At 41.3% G+C, this 25,850-nt stretch overlaps 3 protein-coding genes across 3 annotated transcripts in view; all 3 read left to right on the top strand.

Moving 5' to 3' along the window:
* Window positions 1–25,850, top strand: part of LOC127067091 (uncharacterized) — a 148,966-nt gene that overhangs the window by 108,689 nt on the left and 14,427 nt on the right. Inside the window, exons 4-8 of the mRNA XM_051001620.1 lie at window positions 17,704–17,759; window positions 18,261–19,971; window positions 20,562–22,323; window positions 22,555–22,571; window positions 22,720–24,452. Coding sequence (XP_050857577.1) covers window positions 18,271–19,971; window positions 20,562–22,323; window positions 22,555–22,571; window positions 22,720–24,452 — 5,213 coding nt within the window. The 5' untranslated portion in view covers window positions 17,704–17,759; window positions 18,261–18,270. The remainder of the gene's footprint in view (window positions 1–17,703; window positions 17,760–18,260; window positions 19,972–20,561; window positions 22,324–22,554; window positions 22,572–22,719; window positions 24,453–25,850) is intronic.
* LOC127066689 (enhancer of split mbeta protein-like) lies at window positions 14,280–16,089 on the top strand. Its single transcript, XM_051000711.1, has one exon. The coding sequence runs from the start codon at window positions 14,818–14,820 to the stop codon at window positions 15,484–15,486; it is 669 nt and encodes a 222-aa protein (XP_050856668.1). The 5' UTR covers window positions 14,280–14,817; the 3' UTR covers window positions 15,487–16,089.
* Window positions 20,548–22,766, top strand: LOC127066679 (tubulin monoglutamylase TTLL4-like). The gene has a single exon (XM_051000688.1). The coding sequence runs from the start codon at window positions 20,658–20,660 to the stop codon at window positions 22,410–22,412; it is 1,755 nt and encodes a 584-aa protein (XP_050856645.1). The 5' UTR covers window positions 20,548–20,657; the 3' UTR covers window positions 22,413–22,766.

Raw genomic sequence — 25,850 nt, 5'->3', positions numbered from 1 at the left:
GAAAAAAAAATAGAAAGAAGAGACCGTCGAAGATTTTTTTCCAAAGTGCTCGGACAAAAACCTTTGATCGGGATTTTTTCTTCGAGGGATAAAAATCGTTTTTATAAAATTTATCGATCGATCGATCGATCTAATTGTAATATTTCCGATCGGATGATCGATCTTTTTCTCCTTTTTCTTGCTTCGTTTACGCGATATAAATATAAGTAAAGAAGTATCTAAGTATGTAAGTAGTCACGTAGACGATCGAAAATCCCCAAAAATATGCGAGCGTGGAGCGAGTTCGAGTACGGTCGACCTTTCGAAGCGGAAAGCTCGTAGAAATCGATTCAAGAGTCTGGTCACGTTGATCGCGAGTCGGTGCCGCATGCAGGACGCAGACGATCCGAGAAGGGCCAAGTCGTTTTCCTCGGACATTGAAGAGAGAAATAGAAAGAAAGAAAGAAAGAAAGAAAGAAAGAAAGAGAAAGAAATATGCGAGCGAATAAAGAAGTGAACGACAGAGAGAAGGAGAGAGAAAAAGAAAGAGAAGAAGAAAAAGAAAGAGAGAGAGAGAGAGAGAGACAGAGGAAAGAGGAAGACGAAAAGGCACGAGCTCGCGCTTGAGCAATGACCAAACGACGAGCAACGATTCTTCTCTTCTTCTTCCTCCTCCTTCTCCTCGTCGTCATCATCCTCCTCCTCCTCCTCCTCCTCCTCCTCCTCCTCCTTCTCTCCTTTTTTTCCCTCTTCCTTTCTTCCACACGACACGAACGTCGACGGCTATGGGAACACACGGTGTGAAGGCATGTGTCGTTGTCTCTCGAGGCCGTTGGAGGACGTGTCGTGGCGCGCATCCACGATTTACCTGACAAAAGGAAAGCACCACCACGTACTTACTTACCTACCTACCTACCGGTTAACAGGAATACGCGAGACAACGCAACCGGATCCCTCGTAGCCGCCATTTTCAAGAACGACGTTACCTAGTACATGATTTACTAGAATATATTTCACTTATCTGTCGTAAACGCTTCCTTATGTTGTTCGTGATCGTTTTCGTTTATTTACGTGAAAGAATTTCACTATTTCAACGTTATCGTCAAAGTTGGTCGTTTCAAAACCAACGTCGTTCTAATTTCTATATTTCGTACTCGTTCCTGAAATCTTTCGTATCGATTCGTATCGGTACGTGTAATAAAACGTAACGAAGATATGCGAGATTGGTTATTTAAGAAAAGAGACTCCTGTTTTCTTAATCAACCGCGACACTAATTAAGACCTCGCTAGTGGTACGAGTATCTTCGACCAATTAAAAAGTATGTTTTCAGGTAGAAAATTACTCGAATCGATACGGGCGATCGAATGGATGGAGCAATTTGTGAATATCCGTTTATTTCAACGAACTTATTAAGCTTTCCTTTTATTTCTCTCTCTCTCTCTCTCTCTCTCTCTCTCTTTCTCTCATTTTTTAACATATAGCGTGACTCTACCATCGTCAATCGTTTTATCCGGCTGTCCGTTTATTCTCGAACGACTCCTCGGAATGACACGTAAGGTTTTTCTTTTTGTCGAACAAAAGTACAGAAAACAGAAAAAAGGAAAAAAGGAAAAGAAAGAAGGAACGACTTTTCGAATGGACGTACGAAACTTCGACGGGAGAGGTAAAAAAATCGCTAAAGAAGACGAATATAAAAGGAAGAGGATATTTTACGGTCGGCGCGTATATACGTACCAATCGTGAACGGCATCAATACGATTATTGCTTTTCGTGAGCGATGATAAATTTGGAGAGGTTTTAAAGGGGGAAAAAAAGCAAACGAAAAAAGGAAAAACAAAAAGAAGAAGGAGGAGAAGGAGAAGATAAAAATAATAAGAAGAAGATGTTATTCGAATTCTTCGTTATCTTTGAAAGGTCGGCCAAAGAGGTATCGGGATTTGCCGATCGAAATGATCGTTTCTCGACTATCTACGCTCGTTATTTTCCAAGAGGACCAGATCAGCGTGGAAGAAAGAAAGAGAGAGAAAGAGGGAGAGAGAGTTAGGAAGAGAGAGAAGAGAGAAGAAAGAGGAAGCATATTTCAAGTCGATTATTCCAATGCAAATGACGGGCAAATATCATCGCGACTGAAGTGTGTTCGCGGTTTAATGAGCAGAACGTGTCGATAAGAAGAGGAAGAAACGACGAGAAGGGCAAAAAGAAGAAAAACGTAAATTACATTACAAAATATTTCATCGCCTATATCTAAGCCGAGAAAATTAATCGTCCTTTTGATCTATCCTTATCGTATGTTTTACAACCTCGAGTCGAACGAACTCTTTCCTTTTTTCTTGTTGTTTATCTTATCCTTTTATACCATTTATACATATATATATATATATGTCTATCTATCTATTTATCTACCTATCTATTTATCTCTGTCTCTTAAAACGACGTTGGAGAAAGAAAGTTGTTAAGGGAAGGACGCTCCGTGAAACTGAAATTGTGTCTCGCGCACGATGAATATCGATTTATAATAGATGAGATAAGATCGCGACGAAAGGTCTTTAATCTGGTTAGTTAGATAGAAGGGTAGTGGTATGTACGTAGATAGGGTACTCGCACGATTACACGTTCTTTACGTTTTCATTGAAGGATCCATCGTGCCTCAACTCGCTACTACCCGGAAGCTACTACTTTTTCTTTTACGTGAATTTCGATCGAGATAACGTAGCTACTTTTCAAAAAGGGACCACACCCTCTTCGTTGGCTTTTGTTCCTGTATTTTAATGTCTTTTTTTTTTTTTTTAAGAATCCTATCGGTATAAATATATAAAAGAAAAAAATTACTTTCTACAAGCTCCAAGCTTCGACGTTCGACTCGTTGACGTTCGAATCCATTTCGATAATAATCACTCTTTCCATACAAATTATTTCATGCGATTAATATTATTAAATTTTGCATAACTATAAATAAATGCAGATAAGAGATAAGAAGGTCCGCGAATCGTTCATGAATTGGCGATAATTGTCGTGACCGCAGTGTGATTGTAAGTCTTATAGATTCGATTACGACCGGAAACGAAGTTAATTCCTTCTCGCGACTTCCATGTTGGAACTCACGTTTGGAAAATACACGATTGGCTTTAATGAAACGACGTTTTATTGCAAGCCGTATTAAATATCATAATGCGAATGGAATATCGAGCATAACGATGAAATGAAAATTTTTACGGAAGATTTTTTTTCAAAAACGACCAATTAATATCCTACGACGAGCGTTTTCTTTCTTCCTCATCTTCATCTTCTACTTCTTCTTCTTCTTGTCCGGTCTTTCTGAGTGCACCTGCTGTTATCGATAATACTCAAAGATGCTGAGTGTACTACTTTTACCCGTATGTAAATATATACAATACTTCCTGTTCCCTTGGATTAACACCGTCGATCGAGTCGAGTTTGGTATGTAAGGTAAAAAAGAAAGGAGGTGGGGGAACATAAAAAATCACGAGATGAAAAATAAAAATATTCATAGACAGTACCGAAGAAAAGTAATGACGAAAGAGAGAAAGAAGTGGAGGAGATCGAAGGTAAATAAAAAGCAAAAGAGAGTAGTGAGAAAGAAAGGAAGAAATAAATAAATAAATAAATAAATAAATAAAAAAAGACAGAGAGAGAGAGAGAGAGATAAAAAATATCGGAAGAGTCAGTCGACTGTGGCCTTTTAAGGTTAACGAGCAACTCTCGACGGTTCGTTCGTCGGTGCATTGAGCAATCTGAGAAACAGAGACGAGACGAGACGAAACGAGACGAGACGAGACGAGATGAGTCGAGACGAGACGAGACGAGACGAGACGAGAGAGAGAGAGAAAGAAGGAGAGACCAGACGATTCTCTCATCGTTCGAGGGGCCAGCAGCAACGAAACAGAAGTAACAACGGCAGCACACGAGCAGCACACTTCGGCAGCACGCACGACGCGAGGGCTACGGACACCTTTTTGGGCCCACCGTTCGAGCAAGGGAGGAAGCTGCACGAAAAGAAAAAAGAGAAAGAGAGAGAGAGAGAGAGAGAGAGAGAAGGGTGAGTAGAGGTAAAGGTAAAGGTAGAAGTAAAGGTAGAGGAGAAGGAAGAAGAGGAGGAGGAGGAGGAGAAGGGCCTATTTACCAACGACACCCGCACGGGAATGGCCCCCAATTCGAGGCCCAACTTCACCATAGTAGGATTTCGAATCCTTAGAGCGGGCTGACCCGATGTCGAAGCACGAAGAAAACAGGGAAGGGGGAGGGAAGGGAGGTACGAAGGGGGAAAGAGATTCGAGGGGCCTTGCAAACGGGCCCCCTTGTAACACGGGAAGACTCCGTTCGACGAGTTCCCACGAGGCCGAAGAGGCACCACCTGTGCACGTTCGAACGAGGCCCATGAAGGGGAAGGGAAAGAAAAAGGGCAGGCCCACGCCACCGATTTTTCGACCCTAATTTTGATCGAGAAAGAGAGAGAGAGAGAGAGAGAGAGAGAGAAAGGGTGGGGGAATGTAGCCCGGTGAGCTTACCGAGGGTGTTAAACGGTTCGAGGATTGGCATTCCATTGCAGCCCTTCTTGAGATATCTTCTTAAGGATTAGGAGATAGGGGTGGAGTGTTTCTCTATTACTCTCTCATACGAGATAACTAATAGTTTCTTCGTCGTATCGATCTAATCGCTTTAAATAACGAGCTATGATAAATCATAAGGTATAGGTGTGATCTCTCTCTCTCTCTCTCTCTCTCTCTCTCTCTCTCTCTCTCTCTATTTCTCTTTGTATGTATGTATGTGTGTGTGAGCGTAAGTATATGTATCGGATCAGTTCGATGATTTTTCTATCCAGGTAGAATCTTCATTCTTAATTGAGATTTCTCTTTTGCGTCGAGAGGAGTGAATGGGGGTTGGGTAAAAGGGAGGAAATGGAGAGGGAAGAAAAAATAGGAAGATGTTAAAAGAAATCGTAAGATTATCTTTCTTTGATCTTTCTTTTTCGAATTAAAGGGTACGATATAAAACGTATACAAATGTAACGTTTAACGAGGGGCTCGAGGTATCGCGGTTAATTTTTTAAGTTCAAATTAACGAGGAGAAAATGTACTCGTTCGTTTCTACCCTCCTTCTTTCTTTTAGAGCGGAACGGCAGTAACGGTCCAAGAAGGCAGGGGCCCTACTTTGTAGATCGCTAAGCGAACGCGTTCAAGGGGGATGCGCGCGTTAATTGGTTAAGCTCGTTAATTAGTCTGCTCGCCGTTTCGAGCACGTAAAAGGAGACCGAGAAGAAGACCGAGGAGGAGGAGGAGGTAAAGGAGGGACGACAAGACTGTCGAGCAATGTCGCCGGTGGTCTCCACCTATTTATTTTTTCAAGTTAATTTTAGACCGACCCTTCCAGAGGATCGCGCAGGACGACTCGAAATACTCGCTCGTCTGTTTCCACTTCTGCTCCTTTTTACTTTCCCCCTCCATCTCCTTCATCTTCTCCACCCTCCCTCTCTCTGTCTCTGTCTCTGTCATTTTATCTGGATTCTGTAACAGACACGCATTTATGTATTTTTTAGGGACATTTTTTCCATACTTTTTTATATACATACACACGCACAGAGAGAAAGAGAGAGAGAGAGAGAGAGAGAGAGATCGAAAATTTTAATACGTTTTAAAAAAGAAAAACAAAAAATATAAGATTCTCCGACTTCTCGATCATTTTCAAAAACGAGATAGATAATAACGGTCTGGAAAGTGTAATTTCTTAATGATCCATGAGAGTCGAATGTATTTATCTCTGTAAGAAGAAGCAGAAGAAGAAAAAGAAGAAGAAGAAGAAGAAGAAGAAGAAGAAGTAGATGATGATGATGATGATGGTGATGAAGAAGAAGAAGAAAAAGAAGAAGGATGAAAAAGTGTAGCTTTCTAATCGAAATGAGGCAAAATGAGAATCGTGTGAAAGTGTACTATATTTTATTCGATATGTACGTGCATACACACATACATACATACATACACGTACGTGTATATGTGTATACATATGCATATATCGAAGCTTTGTAACTCGTACGTGTAATTGCTCTTCCGCAATGGATTACCAGCTGATTTATTACTTTGTCCGCTGGCCATACGGGCGATCGAGGTTCGAATTCGACGCGTCATCCGTCGCATTAAGGTTCCTCAAAGCGTACTTCCGACAGGACCGTTGCTCGGGACTAACCTTTTCGTCATCATCGTCGTCGTTGCCATCATTGTTGAAGCAATTCAAGTTTGCAAGAGAAGAGAGAAGAGTAGCAGGTGCTTTTGAAGAAGAAGAAGAAGAAGAAGAAGAGGAGGAGGAGGAGGAGAAATATGAAGAAGAGAAGGAAGAGGAAGAGGAGGATGCAGAAATGAAAGAAAGAAGGAAAAGGAAGATGTGAGCTCGACACGATGAGACAGGATTACCAAGAAATAACGGTACGGCCAAGTACGACGAAGAAAAATGCTAACCGCGAAAATTGCAGCCCTTTTGTTGACCTACGTTTTGTTTCGCCTTCTCTCCGTTCTTTCCATCTCTCTTTATCTTTTTTCCTACCTCCATTTAGTAGCAGCTATAACAGTACACACTCTTGAACAGGACGAAGAAAGAAGTGAGTCATTTTGCGATCGTTCGTGCAATTTTTCTACCGATCGAAAAGCGGATCGTGAAGCAGGTGTTACCACCGAGTCGTAATTAAACTTCGTTAAACGGGTCACACGGTCACCTCTGATGATGCTGATGATGTTCATCGACAGTCCTTTTTTTTCTTTTTTTTTCCCCTTTTTCTTCCTCTTTTTGTTTTTTTGCCAACACTTTTTTTTTCATCGAGAATGACAATTACATTTTTTATCTACAAAGTTTTAATTTGGATCTTTCTCTCTCTCTCTCTCTCTCTCTATCTCTTAATTGATAATATTCGTTCGTAGAAAAGGAAATAAGAAAGAAGAAAATGAGATTAAAGAGATTGTGACAAAGTCGATCGACGATCGATCTTATTTTATATCTCAAACTTGAGCGAAGAGGGGTTGAAGGCGGGTTGATCGTTAACGAGAGTCGAGAACAGCAGGTGCTCCGAGGAATAATCTAAACTAGATTTCGACCGGTAGCATGTCGTTCGATCTTCCTAATTAAAGGATACTCCGGCCTTATCCTAAAACACGTTCACGAATCTGAACTAATAAGATTTCTCGATTTTCTCTTTCTCCTCCTTTTTCTTGATTTATTTAATCACCATAATCTCCCTCTCTCTCTCTCTCTCTCTCTCTCTCTTTTACATCTTATTTCATTCTGCTTTTTCTTACCTTTTTTAATCCTTCTCACAAGATTTTTCATTCGAGCACGAAGCTTGATTGATCCTCGGGAATACGAAGCAATCGATCGCGAAAGAAAAAAAGAAAATAAGAAAGAAAAAGAACGAAGAATAAAAAAGACAATAAAAATAAATAAAAAGAAAAAAAAAAGAAAAAAAAGAAGAAAAGAGAAAGAAAAAGAATAATAATAAAAATAAAGGAGGAAAATCGAGATCAATTTGTCACGTGTCGCGTGCTACTAAGTGTTTTATAATTTTTGTCTTCGTGAGTGATCGAGAGAAAAGACGGATCGATAACGACGGTAGTGTACGTTGATGGAGATCGTTTTTGGCGATACACGGATCGGTCGACTTTCTCGTTACACTCGAACGAGTCCTTAATCGTGGTCATAATTTATGTCCATCTTACGTAGAGAAGGAAAAGAAGAAGGAGGTGGAGGTGCAGGAGGAGGAGGAGGAGGACGCTTCTTCCACGACTCAAAAAGGAGACGTCTCTTCTTCTTCGTGAGAAACAGGCCCTCTCGCATTCGTAGCAATCATTTATTGTCTGATCGTTAAGCCCAACGGAAAAAGCTATGTACGTATCTGCTCGTTGAAAGTGGATCAGGAAGAAGAGAAGAAGGAGGGAAGGGCAAAGTGGGGAGAGAGTGGGAGGAGGAAGAGGAGGAGGGACGTTAACGTTTCGTAAATTTTCTCTTGGGATCCATTAAGACCGGGCGAAAGTGAGCTATCCTGACGAGTTGTTCGAAACATTTCATCGACGGACCGAAACATAACTCGAGTTGCATCTCGATCTGTACAAATACGTTTTAATCCATTATCCCGGCTTATTCTTCGAGCATCGGTAGAAAGCAGCTTCCGTTCTTCACTGTCACTGAAATTGTTCAACGAGACGAACTGGTTACATGCAAAGTCCCAATTAAATGATTCGACACATGTCTAAGAAGTAAAAAGAATATAATTAATGGAGATACTCTTGATGGATATTTGCGAGAGAGTTAGTTAATCGTTCGTCGACGTAAACGATCTTTGTAGATAAGATTCTAACGATAAGACGAGGAATTAATCATCGGATTAATCAAGAGGACATTTCATTACATCGAAAACTTAACTCCTATTGCATCTCGTTCTATAAAGATATATTTTAATCCTTTATATCGCGTTGTTATCGAACACCGGTAGAAATTTCTTCCATCCTTTTCGTTGTCACAGAATTCGTTCAACGGAGACGAACAGGTGGCATGCGAAATACCAATTAAATGATTCGACCGATGCATATGATGTTAATTAATGACAGTGATCGATTATTTGTGAGAGACTTAATCGATCGTTCACCGACGAAAACGATTTTAAATAGATAAGATTCTACGACGATGAACGGCTAATCATCGATCCAATTTTCGATCTAAATAGTCTAACTGTGCTTTCAACTTAGAGAAGCGGTTAAACTTATTCCCTTGGAGCAATGCCAACGATAAACTTTCACCTTGTCAGATTGAGTGGTAAAAAGCTTGTCGGTATTATGTAAACCGTACATCCAAATAGAGAGAGAAAGAGATACGAAGCAGGTCTCATTCGTGCGCACGAGGCTAATTAATCAGTGCATCACGGTCCTGCGCTATGGTTAAATCGCTGCCTGTTTACGATTCCGCGAGCACGAATCGAGTAGAACTCATACTTTCTGTCTCTATTTATCCATCTCTCTCCCTTTTTCTCTAACGTACAAACACTCATTCCCTCGTTCCGTCTCTCTTTTCACACTTGTCGCTCGTGCGAGCGAGCGAGCGAGCTTACGTAATACTCCGACACAACGCGTTACCTATCCACGTAACACGCTCATTTAAAGTCAAAATTAGATCACCCGGTATTATTCGTTTATATAGGTAACAGCGTTCCGTTTGTTCGTTTAAATTCGACATCGAATTTAGTTTAATCGACGAATTAATCACTGGCTCTTTTTTTATTTTCTTTTGTATATATATATATATATATATATATATATATATATATATGTATGTATGTATCTATGTATGTACGTATGTATGTATGATATACATCGTCCGAAAGAAATCGTCTTGTCGTAGAAGCTCATGTAAAGAAAATTAATGAGGTATCAAAATGTCACTACCGACCTTACGTTCTTCCTTTAAAAAACATTGAGATGTCAATTTGTCGGGTTTTTGTATAGGTAAAGGTACTCTTGCGTCACGGATTAATATTTTCTCTTCGTTCTTAAATTCGTTCTTAAACAAGAAGATCGATCGATATTCGTCAAAGGGAAACGCAAGTAGATATAATCCCGAAAAATATACAATTTATATTTAATAGGTATCCAAAGGAAAATAAAGTCGATTACGGTGAGAAATGAAATAAGAAAGTTATACGGAAGTTGAATTCGAGATAAACAAAAAAAAAGAAAACAAAAGATAGAAAAAGAGAGAGAGAGAGAGAGAGAGAGAAAATTAAACGAAAACAAAAGATTAAAAGAAGAGAAAAAAAAGAAGGAGGAAGAGGAAGAGGAAGAAAAAGATCAAGAAGAAAAAGAAGTAGAAGTAGAAGTAGAAGTAGAAGTAGAGGAGGAGGAGGAAGAAGAAGAAGAAGAAGCAGAAGAAAGAAGCGACTATCCACTTGGGGTCGGTAGGGTGTCGGTAGAGTGTCGGTAGGGTGTCGGTAGGGTGTCGGCAGGGGTAGAGGCGAGAGGTGGCCAACAATATGGCCCGTGCTCGGTACAATAGCCCTCGCATTATGGCTCGTAGCGCGGCAAACGGGATGGGGCGAGCGCACGCTAAGATTACATTACACAACACAAGAAGAACCCCGCTTGGTTCTCTCTCCTTCGACAAAGCGGACTCACGGCTCGGCGCACAATGTACCGCGAACGAGAGTGAGCGAATAAGAATAGGAAGGAAAGGAGAGAGAGAGAGAGGGGGGGGGGAGAGAGAGAGAGAGAGTAAAGCGACCACGCGCTACTAGCGCCCTGCCTTCTTCTCTCTCCTCTTCCTCCACCTCCTCCTCTTCTTCCTCCTTTTCGAAGGTAAGCGGAGAAAGAAGAAGAGGGAAACGGCTTCCAGCTTCTCTGAGAATATTCCCACGTTCTCGTTCATAGCACGAGCCAAGGAAAGAAAAAGAGAAAGAAAGAGAGAGAGAGAGAGAGAGAGAGAGAAGAAAGAGCACCTTGGATACACGCTTGGAATTTTGGTGTCTGCCAACCTTTCGAATATCGGAACATATAGAGAACGTAAAAGAGAGAGAGAGAGAGAGAGAAAGTGATAGAAATAGTACGGAAGTATTTAATCCGATTACCAAAGCGTACGAGAAAAATGTTCGATCACGAAAGATATGTAATTTTTCTCTTCTCTCCTTCCTCCTCGTTCCTCCATCTTATCGCCCCACTCAAAAGCAAATTTTCCTTTCGATTTTTAATTACCTCAAAATGGAATGGAGATCGCTCCTCGTTTCTCTCTGGGTCTTAACCGAAATTGATTCGGATTGACATTAATGACTCGAGCCTCGATTACGCAGGTAGAACGTTATGCGTAAACTACGTATGTATATGTAGGTAAATATATGTTTTTATTCGATACGTGCTCTCTCTCTTTTTCTCTCTCTCTCTCTCTCTCTCTCTCTCTCTCTCTCTCTCTCTCTCTGCCCTGAGTTATTTTTTAATCTTCCTTGGTTCTTTGGTTAATGTAACGAAGTGAGTTACTCGATCTGAAACATTTCGATCGAGTATAAACGAAGAACGATATAATGATCGTTTATGACCGACAAACGAATATCGCTCTTTTGGAAGAGAGTCTCTCTCTCTCTCTCTCTCTCTCTTTCCCTTTCTCTCTTACGAGCGCGCGTTCTCGCGCGCGGAAATCGTAGCTTTCGATCGAGAAGAAGGCACACCGCTTGGATATAACGAGTTGTTAACGCTGGTAATAATATGTAGCTGGTGTCCCGGTGTGCACCGGTAGCGCCGTGTCTGTTCCCTGCCTCTCTGCCTCCTGCCTGCCTGCTTGTGCACGGATAAAGCTCGTTTTGTTGCCTCGACCGGCGCGTGTGCGCGAGAGCAAGAGAACGAGAGATGAAGGGAGAAAAGAGAGATGAGAGAGAGAGAGAGAGAGAGAGAGAGGAGTATCGTGCGTGTGCGAGCATCCGGCTCGGATGACCAATCAGTGTAATTATCCTGCTGCTCTCTGCCAACACACCGTCACTTTTCTCTCTCTCTCTCTCTCTCTCTTTTCTCTATGTGTGCTTCACGTATATATGCACTTACTTATACCATCTCCAGTTTACTATTTTGTGTATATATATATTTATATATGTTTGTGTATAATTTGTATGTGTATATAAATATAAATATATATATATACACACACACACACAAAACAGAAAATTAATATTGTTGATGCATCGGAAGATCCTCTTGTCCTCGGTAAGAAAACAATCGATCGTCACGATTGTAAATATGTAATAATTAACATATATACTCGCTGTAAAAAAAAAAGATAGGTACGATAATTACGGAGGTTCATTTTTACGAGCATTCCATCGATTCGAGCCAATGTCTCAAATCGGGTTTAAATCGTAACCGCAGATCAATCGTTTTACTATAACGACTTAATGGTTAAAGAAAATACATTCTTATCGAAGATCCATAAAATCGTATGTTATAAATAAATACGTGTTAATGTTACAAATACATAAATTTATTACAATGTTAAAAGGTCACAGACGTTTCCGTTAACAAATGTAAATCCATTAATTTTAATTGCAAAAAAATTTTAATTCAAAATTATCTAACGAATCCATTTGGTCGGTAGTTGGAAATATTTCTTTTTAACGTTAATTGGATCATTTGATTATAAAATATAAATATATATAAAAATAATCCTTGTAATTTGGAATTATATTATATTTCTATATAATTAATTCTCTTTGGATATAGAAGAAAAAATAATTCTATTTTTATACAACATGTCAAAAAAGCGGTCATAAATAAAATGTTTCATTAATTATTTCAAATGAAATCGACAGTCGTATCGATGCTTTGACTCTAACACGAACAAAGGAACTTGTAAAGGGAATTTTCAACCCTCGATCTCTCTCTCTCTCTCTTTCTACGGTAGTCGCTGGCTTTTGACGTTAATTGTTACATCGGATGGCCTGACTGTCTCTCTCTCTCTCTCTCTCTTTCTCTCTTCTCTCTCTGTCTCGTGCACGCCATGATGGAACGTATTTTCTTCCTACGCACGTTTCGATCCTGTTACTCGACAGGGCGAGATTATGGTGGTAATAACTGTTTGATGGAACAATGACGGAAGAAGGGACTCCATTCTCCCCGAACGTATTATTAAACAACCGTCGTTGTACTTACCCGATTCTAAATTGAATCGACTTTGACAGTACACGATTAATGATTTCGTATTTAAACTTTTATAAAATAAACAAACCGACGAAGAAATATTTCGAACCTTTGTCATAATTTATATAAAAAATATTGTTCATTCCCATTAGAAGAAATTTTGGTCGGACAATTACCAAATCCTAATCCTTCTTATTTCCTTGACAAAATTTTCGTTAGAGATTGTAAATTTTACAAAAATGTCAATGCAAACTGAAATACCCTGAACCGAGGGACGGTATATAATAAATGCTTTTACAAAAATATTACCTTTTCTCGTAAATCTTGAACATCTTTACAAAAGGAAATTTTGCGTTTACTTTTGACTGGAATCGTAAAATTTCGAGCGGTCTATTCGGTCCTTGTTTAGGGTATTACCTTCTAAGGGGACTAAACACCTCGTTAAGTCCCGTAAGCGTAGTCTATCTCCTATCCTTAAAAGAGAGAAAGAGAGAGAAAGAGGGTCATTAAGATCCTACGTTTAATTCGAAAAATCGACGTCCGAACGACTCGTTTCGATCCCGAGGCAGGAAACCGGTTGTCATGCGATCACGAAGATGGGAGATACGTTCGATCTAATGCGACGGTAGCGTCGCTTCTGCATCTCAGAATATTTTCCCCGAAAGCGCGATCCCTCCCCTCCCAAGCACCCCGAGTCCTTCTATCCCGAGCAAAAGCTATCTCGCGAATTCCGAGCGCACGTTAAGTGTTATTTCTTATTTCGATCGTGTTCTCACCAGATATAAGTTTCGCGTTCTCAACTTCCAACGATTCGTTCCACGAAAACGTGTATCGATTAGAGGAATTCGTTTTTTTCTCGTCCTCTTTTCTTTCATTACGGATAATTTGGCAAAATCGCGACGTGAAATATTGAACGAACGGAAGGTGTCTCGAACTTGGAGACGAGCGCCGAGTCACCAAAAAAAAAAAAAGAATAGAAAAAAAGGAAGAAGAGATAAAAAAGTAAAAAAGAAAAAAAGAAGAGGAAAGAAAACGAGAAAAAAAATCGCGAGTGAAGGAGATATTAGAAATCGCGAGCTCGATCGATCGAAATTCGACACATATCTCTTTATCTGTCGAAAGTTACGAGGCAAAGTCATCGAGCGCAGAGATATATACGTGTGCAGCGTGGAAGAGGAAGAGGAAGAGGGAGAAGAAGTGGAGGAGAAGGAGAAGAAGGAAAAGAGGGGAGGGAGTCACGAGAGAGGCACGAGTATCGTCGCGCGTCGTGGCGTGTGCTAGACGGCTCTTTTCTTTTTCTTCCTTTCTTTTTTCTTTTTCTTTTCTCGTCTCGCGTCTCACCGACGCATCAACAAGGGTTTATAAGAGGAAAAGAGAGAGAGAGAGAGAGAGAGAGAGAGAGAGAGAGAGACGAGGAGGACGACTACGACGACTTTGTACGCAGGTGTGTTAAAGAAAAAGTCCTCTTCTCGTGACCCTCCTCTCGGTTGGGTCCTACGGCAAGCTCTACCACTCCCCACGATCGATTCGCTCTTTGGGCCTCGAGACTCGGAGGCTCTCTTGGCCCGAGGCTCTCTTGGCCTTAGGCTGTAGGCCTTAGGCTCCCGGCCACAGGCTCCCGGTCTGTGGGAACGCTCCGGCCCGGGAGCTTCCCACGATACACGCTCCTCCGGCTGCCGGCCGGCCGATCGCCCGACCGACCGACCGACCGACCGACCGACCGTGCGCTTACGGCGCGCGAACTCTAAAAGAGAGGGGCGAATTGCCGGGCCCAACTACCAATCCGGTGGTGGGACTGGTGGTATAACTACGGCACGCTCGCTCGTAACCAACTCAGAAACGTGACAAACACGGATGCGTTAACGTCGCTTTCCTCGGCACACCGAGAATACACATACACGCATATACGCACATATATATATATATATTCTATATGTATATGTATAACGATAATAATCAAGTTAATATACACAAGTAGTGTTTTATCACGCGTTACCTTATTATCACTATTGTCAATATTATTATTCTTATCGCCATATTATTATTATTATTATTATTATTATTAATATACTGTATCATATGGTATATAAGAATAATCGCAGCGAATAATCGTCTGCGACTCGTGTGACAAGTGTTACTTGATATAATAAAACGAGTGTAAAAGAGAGAAGAAATTAAATGATGGCGCCGCATACGAGTTATGCACCCGTCACCGGCATGGAGTACGAGGAACCAGTGTCAAGGACCTACCAATATCGCAAGGTTATGAAGCCGATGCTTGAGAGGAAAAGAAGAGCACGTATTAACCGATGTTTGGATGAACTAAAGGATCTCATGGTTACCGCTCTTCAAGCCGAAGGGGAAAACGTCGCCAAGTTGGAGAAAGCTGATATCCTTGAATTGACAGTTCGGCATCTTCATACGTTGAGGGCAGCACGTAGATTAACTCTTACGCCAGAAAACAGTTATGCGGACAGATTCCGCGAGGGATTCACGCAATGTGCTCAAGAGGTATCAACGTTCCTGTCGACTCCAGTTGCCGCCGCTGTTCATCCAGCCGCTGGTGCTCAGCTTATGAGGCATCTTGGCGGTTGTCTTCGAAGATTGGAAGGTTCTTCGTCCTCAACGAACTCTTCCGTTTCCTCCGTCTCGTCGGTTCCAAGTACCAGCAAGGGTTTTCCCGAATCCGTAACGTCGACGATTACGGCAACGATGACGACCATGACCACGACTACGACCGTCGGTGTACATCAGAACGTTTACACGCCCCCACAAAGTCCTTTTAGCGTTGCCAGCTCCTCCGGGGAATCCTTAGAATCTTCTGGTCCCGTTTGGAGACCTTGGTGAATCTACGTCGAATCTACAACGTAGATCGCAACGATAAAATTCTAGTGGACTCTTCGTTGGTGCGTGAGACGTTTCTAATTCTAACTACGGACGATAATTGTAATCGAAGTTTCTCTTTTCTATGGACGATCATTGTAATCGAAGGAGAAAAACGACGAATCATTGTCTTCCAAATATTACTATATTATCGAACGTACAATTTTTAGTGTGTTTTATGGGCATATGTATATCGTTTGTCCTCGTCGCACTTCCCTCTCTCACTTCCTTTATAATTCTCTATGTTTATGTCTCTTTATATCACGATCGATAGGTAGGTTTGCTTCTTTTCCAGTAATGTAAGTAATAAAGCTTTAATGTAACGTCTGTGATAGGGTTCCATTTTGTACCTGAGATATAACTATTTTTGAGGCAAAGTATATCGATTATTATAGAAAATATATGTTAACTTGTTAAGTTTAAGAACATAGTTTTCTACTTTTCTTTCTTTCTTTTTTTTTTTCTTTTTTTTTTTCGTAGACATAAAGATTCCCGTTATCTTTTGCTAAATGCAGAAATATTTCATTGTGAGATTATTACAATAAAATTGTCTTGTTCGAATAGTGATCAAGTATTTAATCAATTTCACCCGACCACATCCGATCCTTCTTACAATTAACGAAATAAGTCGATTAAAATGAAATGAAAATATTCTCCCTTCTATTTTTACGTACAAGAAAATGACACGTTAAATAATTATAGGTTGGGAAATGAAGCCAGGATACGCATCCGTTTACGGAACGAGTGACCAAAGATAAAAGGTCAGGGTGAACGTTGATGCAGAAGTGAACCAAAAGTTGCTAGTAGATGATTGTAAAAATCTATTATTATTTTTCCAGATTTTTTTAGTATAATTTCTATAATTCTTTTTTCACTTTTTTAAACTACAAGCTTATTATTTACAAACCAAAGGATCTTGACAAGGACTTATCGACTTTCAAAAATCATTTAGATACTTTTATGATTCTATGTATAGCTTTGAATTTTCCCAAGCAATTTAATCAGAAATTTCTAGTAGATGCTGATAGTTGCTAATAGATGATCGTAAAAATCAATTACTACTTTCCCAAACTTCTCAGTATAATTTCTACGTTTTCTTTTTTGTCAAGTTTTGAATTTACAATCTTATTATCTACGAACCAAAGGGTCTCGAAAAGGATTTATCAACTTTCAAAAATCATTTTATTACTTTTAAGACCGACCCTCTGTATACTCTTGGGTTTTTCCAAGCAGTTTGGCCAGAAATTTTTTTCAACAAATTTTAATATAACGTTTTCTTTTTTCTCGGTACAACCTTTAATGCAAACCAAAGATGATATTTCTGTATCGAGAAGAATAAAGATCATAGAAATAAAAAGAATACGGTATACGTTCTTATTTTCTCACCTCGTTCGTATTTACTTACAATTAACCTTGATTGTACTTTGCATCGAATCTACTTACGTCCTTCAAATACAATAGAAGCAGTTTGGTCGACGCCTCCACTTTTATTTTGTTAACTGTTCGACAAAATATATTTAGCCGACTCGAGTTGTTTGGACGTTGTTCGAGAAGCTATCATTGATTTTATTTGACATTTTTGGCCATAAGTAAAAATCTTGCGAATTTACAGAATATTAGCAAAAGTTCTGACGCGAAACGTCTTTTCTAATGCAAATGAGATTTCGATTAGAATCCACGGTGATGGGAATTTAATAGCTTTACGGATCGATTCTCTCGATACTTAAATAAAAATGCAAACTGACAAACTTTTAACTGTAGACGCAAATCAAATTAAATATATCGGCTTACATTTATATTCAACAAATTTTATATTCGTCAGAAGTTACTTGTCGATTCTCGTATACTGATATAGGTGTATAAATATACCCGCACACACATATATGCAGATATTTACATTGATCGATGAGAACTTCTTCCTTTGTGTGCGGCACACGATCGGCGTATATTTGATTTACGTGCGAATGATTGCACTAGCAATTATGCTGACGTTAAGACGTCATCGTTGATGACAGCAGCGAACGTTTACGTGAGCATCGACGCATAGAGCGCATTCTTCTTGATAGAAAATATTATTACGCGATTATCGTAATAACCGTCGAACGTATATTTGCTTTATTGAATTATATCGTACACTTTCGTTCTTGTGATTTTAACATCGTTTCTATCTTTTTGTTGCAGTTCACTGCGGACGTCAAAGCGCAATGTTCACTGCTAATCGTTCTTAGATACGATAGGTGAGAGAATCTTTTTCTTTCCTTTCCTTTCTTTTCTTTTCTTTTCTTTTAACTTTCCACGGTTTCTTTGTTCCATTTTAAAGAACATTTTTACGCGTTCCACGCCTTTCCGATATCGATCAAATTAAAATTCACGAATATCCTTTGCCATAAACTATTAAGAATAAACGTCGCATTAAACTTCCAAGTCGGACGTGAATTTATGCCATTAAATTTATGAACGTTCGATGAATATATTTAAAGGGTCGATTAAAAACATAATACTTAAGAGAGATCGCGGCTTTTATCGATCATTTTATCGAAGCGACCGATCGATAGAGTCACGACGTTACAGAGACGTTACGATTTTTTCATATAGCCGTGTATAAGCAAAAGCAAAAGAGAAGAAAAGAAAAGAAAAGAGAAAAGAGAAATATCGAGGCATGGTTTTACTGGAATTCGCGACGGAGGAACGAGAACGAGATTGAAACGCGATGAAAATCTTTTGAAATGTTGTTACAGATCGATCGAGATGGATGTGATCGCGTACAATCATCACGAGATCTCGAGTATAGTGAACGACATAGACGGGGGCGACCTCGAGGAGAGTCAGTACGAGGAAGAGAGCGAGGAAATCGTGCCTTATTTAGATATCGATCGGAATCTGCTCACTCTCGAGGAGATCAATGCCGACAACGAGAAAAAGTACAAGTTTCCATTCAGGAGAAGTCTTTTCGACAACGTAGCCCCTTACATAGCGTTCCAATCGTTCGACTCAAAGGGCCTCCCGTTGCCCTACGAAATGAGCAAACACCTAAAATGGCGATTGAGTACGATCACGCCTATTATCGTACGTCGTACGCTCGTAAATTCTGGTTTTCGGTTGATGAAAAAGTCCCAAGAATGGTCGGGCACTTGGGGCAAGCACATGAAGTCGGCGTGTTATAAAAACTTGAAAGAGTTTCAAAAGGTCAATCATTTTCCCGGTACGTTTCAAGTTGGTCGGAAGGATCGTTTGTGGCGTAACGTCAGTAGGATGATGGCGAAGTACGGGAAACGAGAGTTCGGTTTCGTTCCTAGAACTTACGTGTTACCTCAGGACCTACGTTGCTTCCATCAGATCTGGGAGAAATCTGGTAGCAAGGAAAAATGGATAATCAAGCCTCCGGCTTCGGCAAGAGGAAGAGGTATTCGCGTCGTTCATCGTTGGTCCCAAATACCAAAGAAACGTCCCGTGGTCGTCCAACAATATTTGTCGAAGCCGAAATTGATCGGCGGTGCCAAATTCGATTTGCGTCTTTACGTGCTCGTGACGAGTTTCAATCCCTTAAAGATTTATCTTTATCCGGACGGCTTGGTCCGTTTCGCGTCCGTAAAATACGTCGACGACATAAACTATCTCAGCGATCGTTTCATGCACTTAACGAATTACAGTATAAACAAGAGCAGCGCGACCTACACGAGCAACAATTGCGCTGACTCGTGTTTCGGGCACAAGTGGACCTTGAGGACGCTTTGGTCTTACCTCGAGAGAGAACACGTGAACGTCTCGAAATTGTGGTCGAGCATGAAGGATATCGTAGTAAAGACGATGATAGCCGGCGAATCGTCGATCAATACTCTCAGCAGACCGAACATGCAGTCGAGGTACTGTTGTTACGAACTTTTCGGTTTCGATATTTTATTAGACGAACATTTGAAACCGTGGTTGCTCGAGGTGAACATATCTCCGTCCTTGCAATCGTCGTCGACCCTCGACGACGCGGTCAAGGGTCCCTTGATAAAGAACGTCTTCAATATCGCTGGTTTTCAATTGCCCTCTACCATGCCGACCGAGGACGTGGAGAAGATATCTCAGAAATATCAGGTGGACGCGGTGTGCTTGGATCTACGGCTCCACAGGACGACCTTGAGCTATCAGGAGAGGCACAAACAATCTTTGTACGCTAATCTGCGCGATCGCGAGGATTACATAGACGAGATCATCGAGGACCTTACACCGGACGACGTTCGTCATTTGATCGCTTACGAGGACGAATTGACCCAATTGGATAGATTCGAAAAAATCTTCCCTACGAGCACCAGTCACGAGTACATGCAATTCTTCGACGTTCCTAGATACTACAACATGCTTCTCGACGCTTGGGAATTCGCTTACGGAGATAATCGAGAAAAGGGGATCTCGAGATTGCAAAAACTCTGTCAAGCCAAGTATCATCTCGAGCAACAAGTGGTTTATTAGTTAATATATTTTTTTTTCAGAACCGTTCTATTATCGCGTGTACAAAATCGATAGTAAGTTCAATTTTTTCTTTTTTTTTTGTTTTTTTTTTTCTTTTTTTTTCCCGTCTTTTCTTCTCTCTCTTTTCTTTTTTTTTTTTTTTTTATATATATATATATAATAATAATCACCGTAAAACGAACGTATGCGTAATCGTCCTGTCCCCGATTTCGCAGCTGGCAGCGAAAATGATAATGTGCCTTTTAACTCGATTACGCTGATCATCGATTATCTATCTTGTATGAAATTTTTCTGTCTAATAAAACGTTTTATTTATTTTCTTGGTACTTTTTGTGCAGTCTCCCTTAAAGCATTACTCCAATCTTCCCTTCGAGCAAGATTATTAACTTGATTCCTATCGGAGTAGCTTTGCGATTGGCTAACGCTGCTCTCTCTCTCTCTCTCTCTCTCTCTCTCTCTCTCTCTCTCTTTCTCTCCGACATAGGTTAAGGTATCGAGTTTCCAATCAAAAGTTCACGTCACCATTGACGTGAACACATAAACGAATTGTACGGTTCTATCGTCGAATCAGTCATTAACAGAACAACCGGCAGTATGTTTCGACACATAATAGAAAATTTTCCGACAAATACGATGTAAGAACGTTCCGGGGAACCAAAGGAGAGAAATTTTCAAGTATGACGATATGTAAGGAGAGGAAGGACGTCTCGACAGGTACCAGCTACGGCAAATTATGGAGGATCGACGAGTACGAAGACGACGAAGGGTTCGTGTACGAGGAGATAACCGAATGGCTTTTAACGACGGCTCGAGCGAAGTTGCCCATCGAAGGCGCTCGTTCCGAGACCGATCGAGTTGACAAAAAGTCGAAGCTACCTATGCGAGAGAGCCTCTTTGCTCACGTTCCACCGTACATCATCTTCCACGGTTACGACAAGAACGGCGCGTCATTACCTCAGGAAATTACGAGACACCTGCTCTGGTGGCATACCAAGAACTTCTCGCCGCGAATGATACGTCTGACGGTTCTCAAATCGGGATTTACGATGACCGAGAAACCTATGGCCGATTGGTCCGGTACCTGGTGTACCAAGCTAGCGTTCCTACGCAGGAGCAAGCAGTTGAAAAAATTTCAAAAGATCAATCACTTCCCAAATTGTCAACAGTTAAGCAACAAGATCAACTTGTGGACGAACATTAACAGAATGGCCAAAATACACGGTAAGAAGAGCTTCGACTACATGCCGCTCTCTTACGTAATACCCAACGAATACGCGAAACTTAAGAGATTGTTGGATAGGAGAACCGTGTGGATCCTGAAACCAGCAGATTCTTGCGCCGGTCGCGGTATACGACTGGTGTCACGCAGCTTCGAGATACCGAAAAAGTCTTCCTACCTGGCCCAACGTTACCTATGGAATCCAAGCTTGATCAACGGCTACAAGTACGATCTACGTTTGTACGTTCTGCTAACGTCCATCGATCCCCTTCGCATCTTCATTTATTCGGAAGGTCTCGTAAGGGTAGCCACCGTTAAATACCGCAATAGATTCGATACTCTCCACGATCGTTTCATGCATCTGACTAATACCTCGATCAACAAGCTCAGTCCTAGATACCGTGGAAACGACGATCCCAACAAGCAACAGGGTAACATGTGGTCGTTGACCGCACTTTGGAATTATCTTCGTTTCAGAGAACGCGCGAATACCAATAACATTTGGCGAAAGATCAAGGGCATCGTTATTAAAAGTATTATCTCCGCCGAGGCTTCCTTAGTCCAGGGTATGAAGGATAGCAATCCACCGAGTTACAACAACTGTCAGCTGTTCGGTTTCGACGTGCTCCTCGACGTACGCTTGGAACCATGGTTGCTCGAAGTGAACGATTGTCCCTCCATGGATACCGAGACGCCTTTGTGCGCGATCGTGAAGGGCCAACTCGCGCGCGACTTCTTGAATCTCGTTGGTTTTCACGTGCCGAATATATTAGGACCGGCCGACGTCGAGACGTTGGAAGGACACTCGAAGGAATCTCAAATCTGTTACGATCGTAATATCTACGAGGCTTTATTGTCGAAGGACGGGGAGGAGAAGCAACGATCGTTCGAGAAAAATTGTCATAATCGTCAAAACTATTTGAACTTGATTCTGAGGAAGCTCACGCCCGACGACGTGAGAGTCTTGATACGACACGAGGACGAGCTCGCCCAAACCGGCAGATTCGAGAAAATCTTCCCTACGCGCAACACGTACGAGTACTTCAAGTACTTCGACAAGCTCAGGTACTACAACATGCTTCTCGACGCGTGGGAAAACGCGTACGGTAATGACAGGCTTTCAGGTATCGACAGGTTGAGAAAATTGTGCAGGGAGAGGTATCACTTGAAGCAAACTCCTTTGAAAAATTTGCAAGAGGAAACGAACTCTTGAACGGCGCGACCGCCTGGACAACCACGCGTTGTCGCGGCCCATCCTTCGCTCGAAATCACTGATCGAAAACACGGATTTACTGTCGCCGTATATTTCGAGTTCATTGCACATCCGATCGACGGTCCTTTAAAATAATACGTAGCTGTCAAAATTTTTAAGGTTAAACTCATCGTGAAATTGATTAAACTATGAATTAAACTATCGTCTCGTCGGTCGAAATTATTATCTTCCGCGTGTGTTTCTTTAACGGGCGATGGGTGATCGCGATTCGAGGAAAATGTAAAAAGGAGAGATTAGGAGGGAAAAGAAAAAAAATCCCCAAAAAAAAGAAAAGAGAGGCCGAGAAAAAGTTATGAACGCTTCAACGAACACGATAAGCGGGAGGTTAACCTCGAGCGTGTACGACGGTCGTAGTAGAGAGGACGAGGAAGACTTGTACGAGCTGATAACCGAATATCTTTTATTATTTCCTCCGATAAAAAAAGATCCGCCGACGAGCGCCGAATCGAAGAACGAGTTGCCACTTCGTGCCAGTCTGTTTCCGCACGTTGCGCCATACGTAGAATTTCAACCTCACAACGCGAAGGCCCGATACTTCCCTCGGGAAATTCAACAACATCTGCAATGGGATCTGACGTCGGCGACGCCAGCGATCGTTCGAAAGATCGTACAAAATACGGGATATCGATTGTTGTCGGGTTGTTCCGGTTGGTGCGGCACGTGGAACGAGATCATGTACACGTATAATTTCTCGAATCTGAAGAATTTCCAAAAGGTCAATCACTTTCCCGGTTCGTACGAGATAGGGCACAAGGATCGCTTGTGCAGGAACGTCGGTAGATTGATATTGCTTCACGGGAAGAAACGCATAGACTTCGTCCCGCGGACGTACGTACTACCGCACGATTTCGAGATACTATCGAAAATCTGGGATAAGGGCCAAGAGAAGAAGTGGATATTGAAGCCGCCAGCTTCGTCTCGTGGTCGTGGGATCAAAGTGATCAGCAATAAGACGCAGATACCTAGCACGTGTAATTATCTGGTGATCCAGCGTTATCTCTCCAGACCGAAACTGATAAACGGTAACAAGTTCGATCTGAGGCTTTACGTACTCGTGACCAGCATCGATCCTTTGAGAGTATACTTTTACGAAGACGGCTTGGTAAGATTCGCGAGTAACAAGTACAGGGACAGCACCTCGACTCTCCACGATCGTTTTATGCATCTCACCAACTACAGTATCAACAAGTACTCCTCGGTTTATAGCGAGAACGACAGCGTCGATTCTTGCAAGGGCCACAAGTGGTCGCTCAAGTGTCTCTGGAGTCACTTGGAGAAACAGGCGGTGAACACCGCGAGTATCATCGAGAGGATTCACGACATGACCGTCAAGACGATCGTCTCCGCGGAGTCCTGCGTCAATAATTTCTCTCGCGTATACGCCGCCTCTTGGTACAACTGTTACGAACTTTTCGGTATCGACGTTTTACTGGACGAGAATCTGAAGCCTTGGCTGTTGGAAGTCAACGCTTGTCCCAGTTTACAAACTCCTTCGTTATTGGACGAAACTATCAAGGGTGCTCTCGTCAAGGATACCTTGAATTTGGTCTCCTATCGTATACCAGCGGAATTACCAAATTGTTCCCTTCGTCAAGCGGTCGCTAAGAGCGAACATTCCACGATCTGTCACGATTTTCGATTAAGCGAGAAGGGACTGACCAACAGGGAAAAGTTGAAACAGTTGCAATTCGTTTCTAAGAAGAAACGGCAAAACTACTTGAACGAAATCCTTCAAAATCTAACTGCCGACGACGTCAGACGATTGATACAATACGAGGACGAATTAAATCGATTGGGCTCTTACCGAAAGATCTTCCCTACCAAGGATACGCACAAATACTTCAAGTATTTCACTTATCTCGGTTATTACAATCGATTGTTCGACGCCTGGGAGACGGCTTATAGTCGGAAAAGGAACGAGGCTGTTCAAAGATTGCGAGAGTTGTGTAAACAAAAATTTCACCTTAGACGTCACAACGAGTAACGTTCTTCTTCTTCTTCTTCTTCTTCTTCTCCTTCTTCTTCTTCTCCTCTTCTTCTTCTTCTTGTCCTTCTTCCTTTCTTCTTCCTTTCTTCTTTGTCATTTTTATTGCATATCTCGTTCTAACGAAATTTTTCGTAAACTCCTATGTAAAACGATTGGAAGGAAATTTTGAAGAAAAAATTGTCGGGAAAATTATCCAGTCTAATTTTTACATGGAGCAAATGAGTTTCATGTCTGTAACAACCACCCGGTTTAATAAATCTGTACTGACAATTTAATGTCTCTATTGTGACCGCGACGGTCGACGCTACTGGCAAACTGAACTTGATTAAGTTAATACGAAAGGGGACCAGATTTCTTCGCTTCCGCCCTTTAAATTCAATTACTAGTCAGTTCTACGCTACTTAAAACATCATATATCAGTTTTATACGGAGGAAGTACGATTCGGTGGGATCGTCTCTGGAAAAATCCGAGCCGGATATCGACTAAAATTTCTCTTTCCCTTTATAACAAAGTTCCCGTAATAACAATTTTCGGTTGGAATCGTTTTTGTTTCTATCTTAATTATATAATGTTCGTTAAGTAAGATCGTTGCGTAAGGTTACAAGAAACTTGGGAGAATTATCAACGCGTATCGACGACGACGATAACGCAAGAGATATCGATTTTCTTTAAGGGCACGATCAATGACGAATCAAACAAAAGTATGTGTATATATATATATATATATATGTATGTACGTATGTACGTATGTATATGTATATTAATAACAACAAATGATAAACATTTCGATCGAGAAATCAACAAAGTCGAAGCAACGATTATCCTCGTCGTACGTATGTAGCCATGACTTATATACGCGAGGCAACGATCGTTCGAAGACAATGGGCTCGCACAGTGCCGCGACGGTCAATGAATTGATATCGTTATTGTAACAACATAATAGACATATTTTCTTATTGAGATTGCAGTACGTCGTATGCGTGCTACGTACGTGCCGCGCCGGCACGTCTTTATGAATGTACTCATTCATACGCGGAGACTTCTCGAGTGTGTTGCGTAACAAACACACAACGTTCTCCGTGTGTAAGGCTAAGGACCTCGTCTTCTTGACCGACAGAGAGAGCGAGATAGGGAGAAAGAGGTGAAGAAATGACTTGCACTCTTATGCGAGGGGGAACGACTTTAAAAACAATATGGAATATTTTTAACACTCGGACGAGTCCGTCCACATACCTTTTTTCCACCCTTTGACCGATGTGCCAATCGATCGATTTCAATTTTTAATAATCTCTCTCTCTCTCTCTCTCTCTCTTCTTTTTTTTCTTTCTTCTATCTTCTTTTTTCAAAATTACCTACATCCAACTTTTCGATATAATCACGTTCAACGCTG

Source organism: Vespula vulgaris, chromosome 10 (assembly GCF_905475345.1).
Source record: "Vespula vulgaris chromosome 10, iyVesVulg1.1, whole genome shotgun sequence".
NCBI classification, from domain to species: Eukaryota; Metazoa; Arthropoda; class Insecta; order Hymenoptera; family Vespidae; genus Vespula; species Vespula vulgaris.
This window is presented reverse-complemented; position numbering and strand designations above follow the sequence as displayed.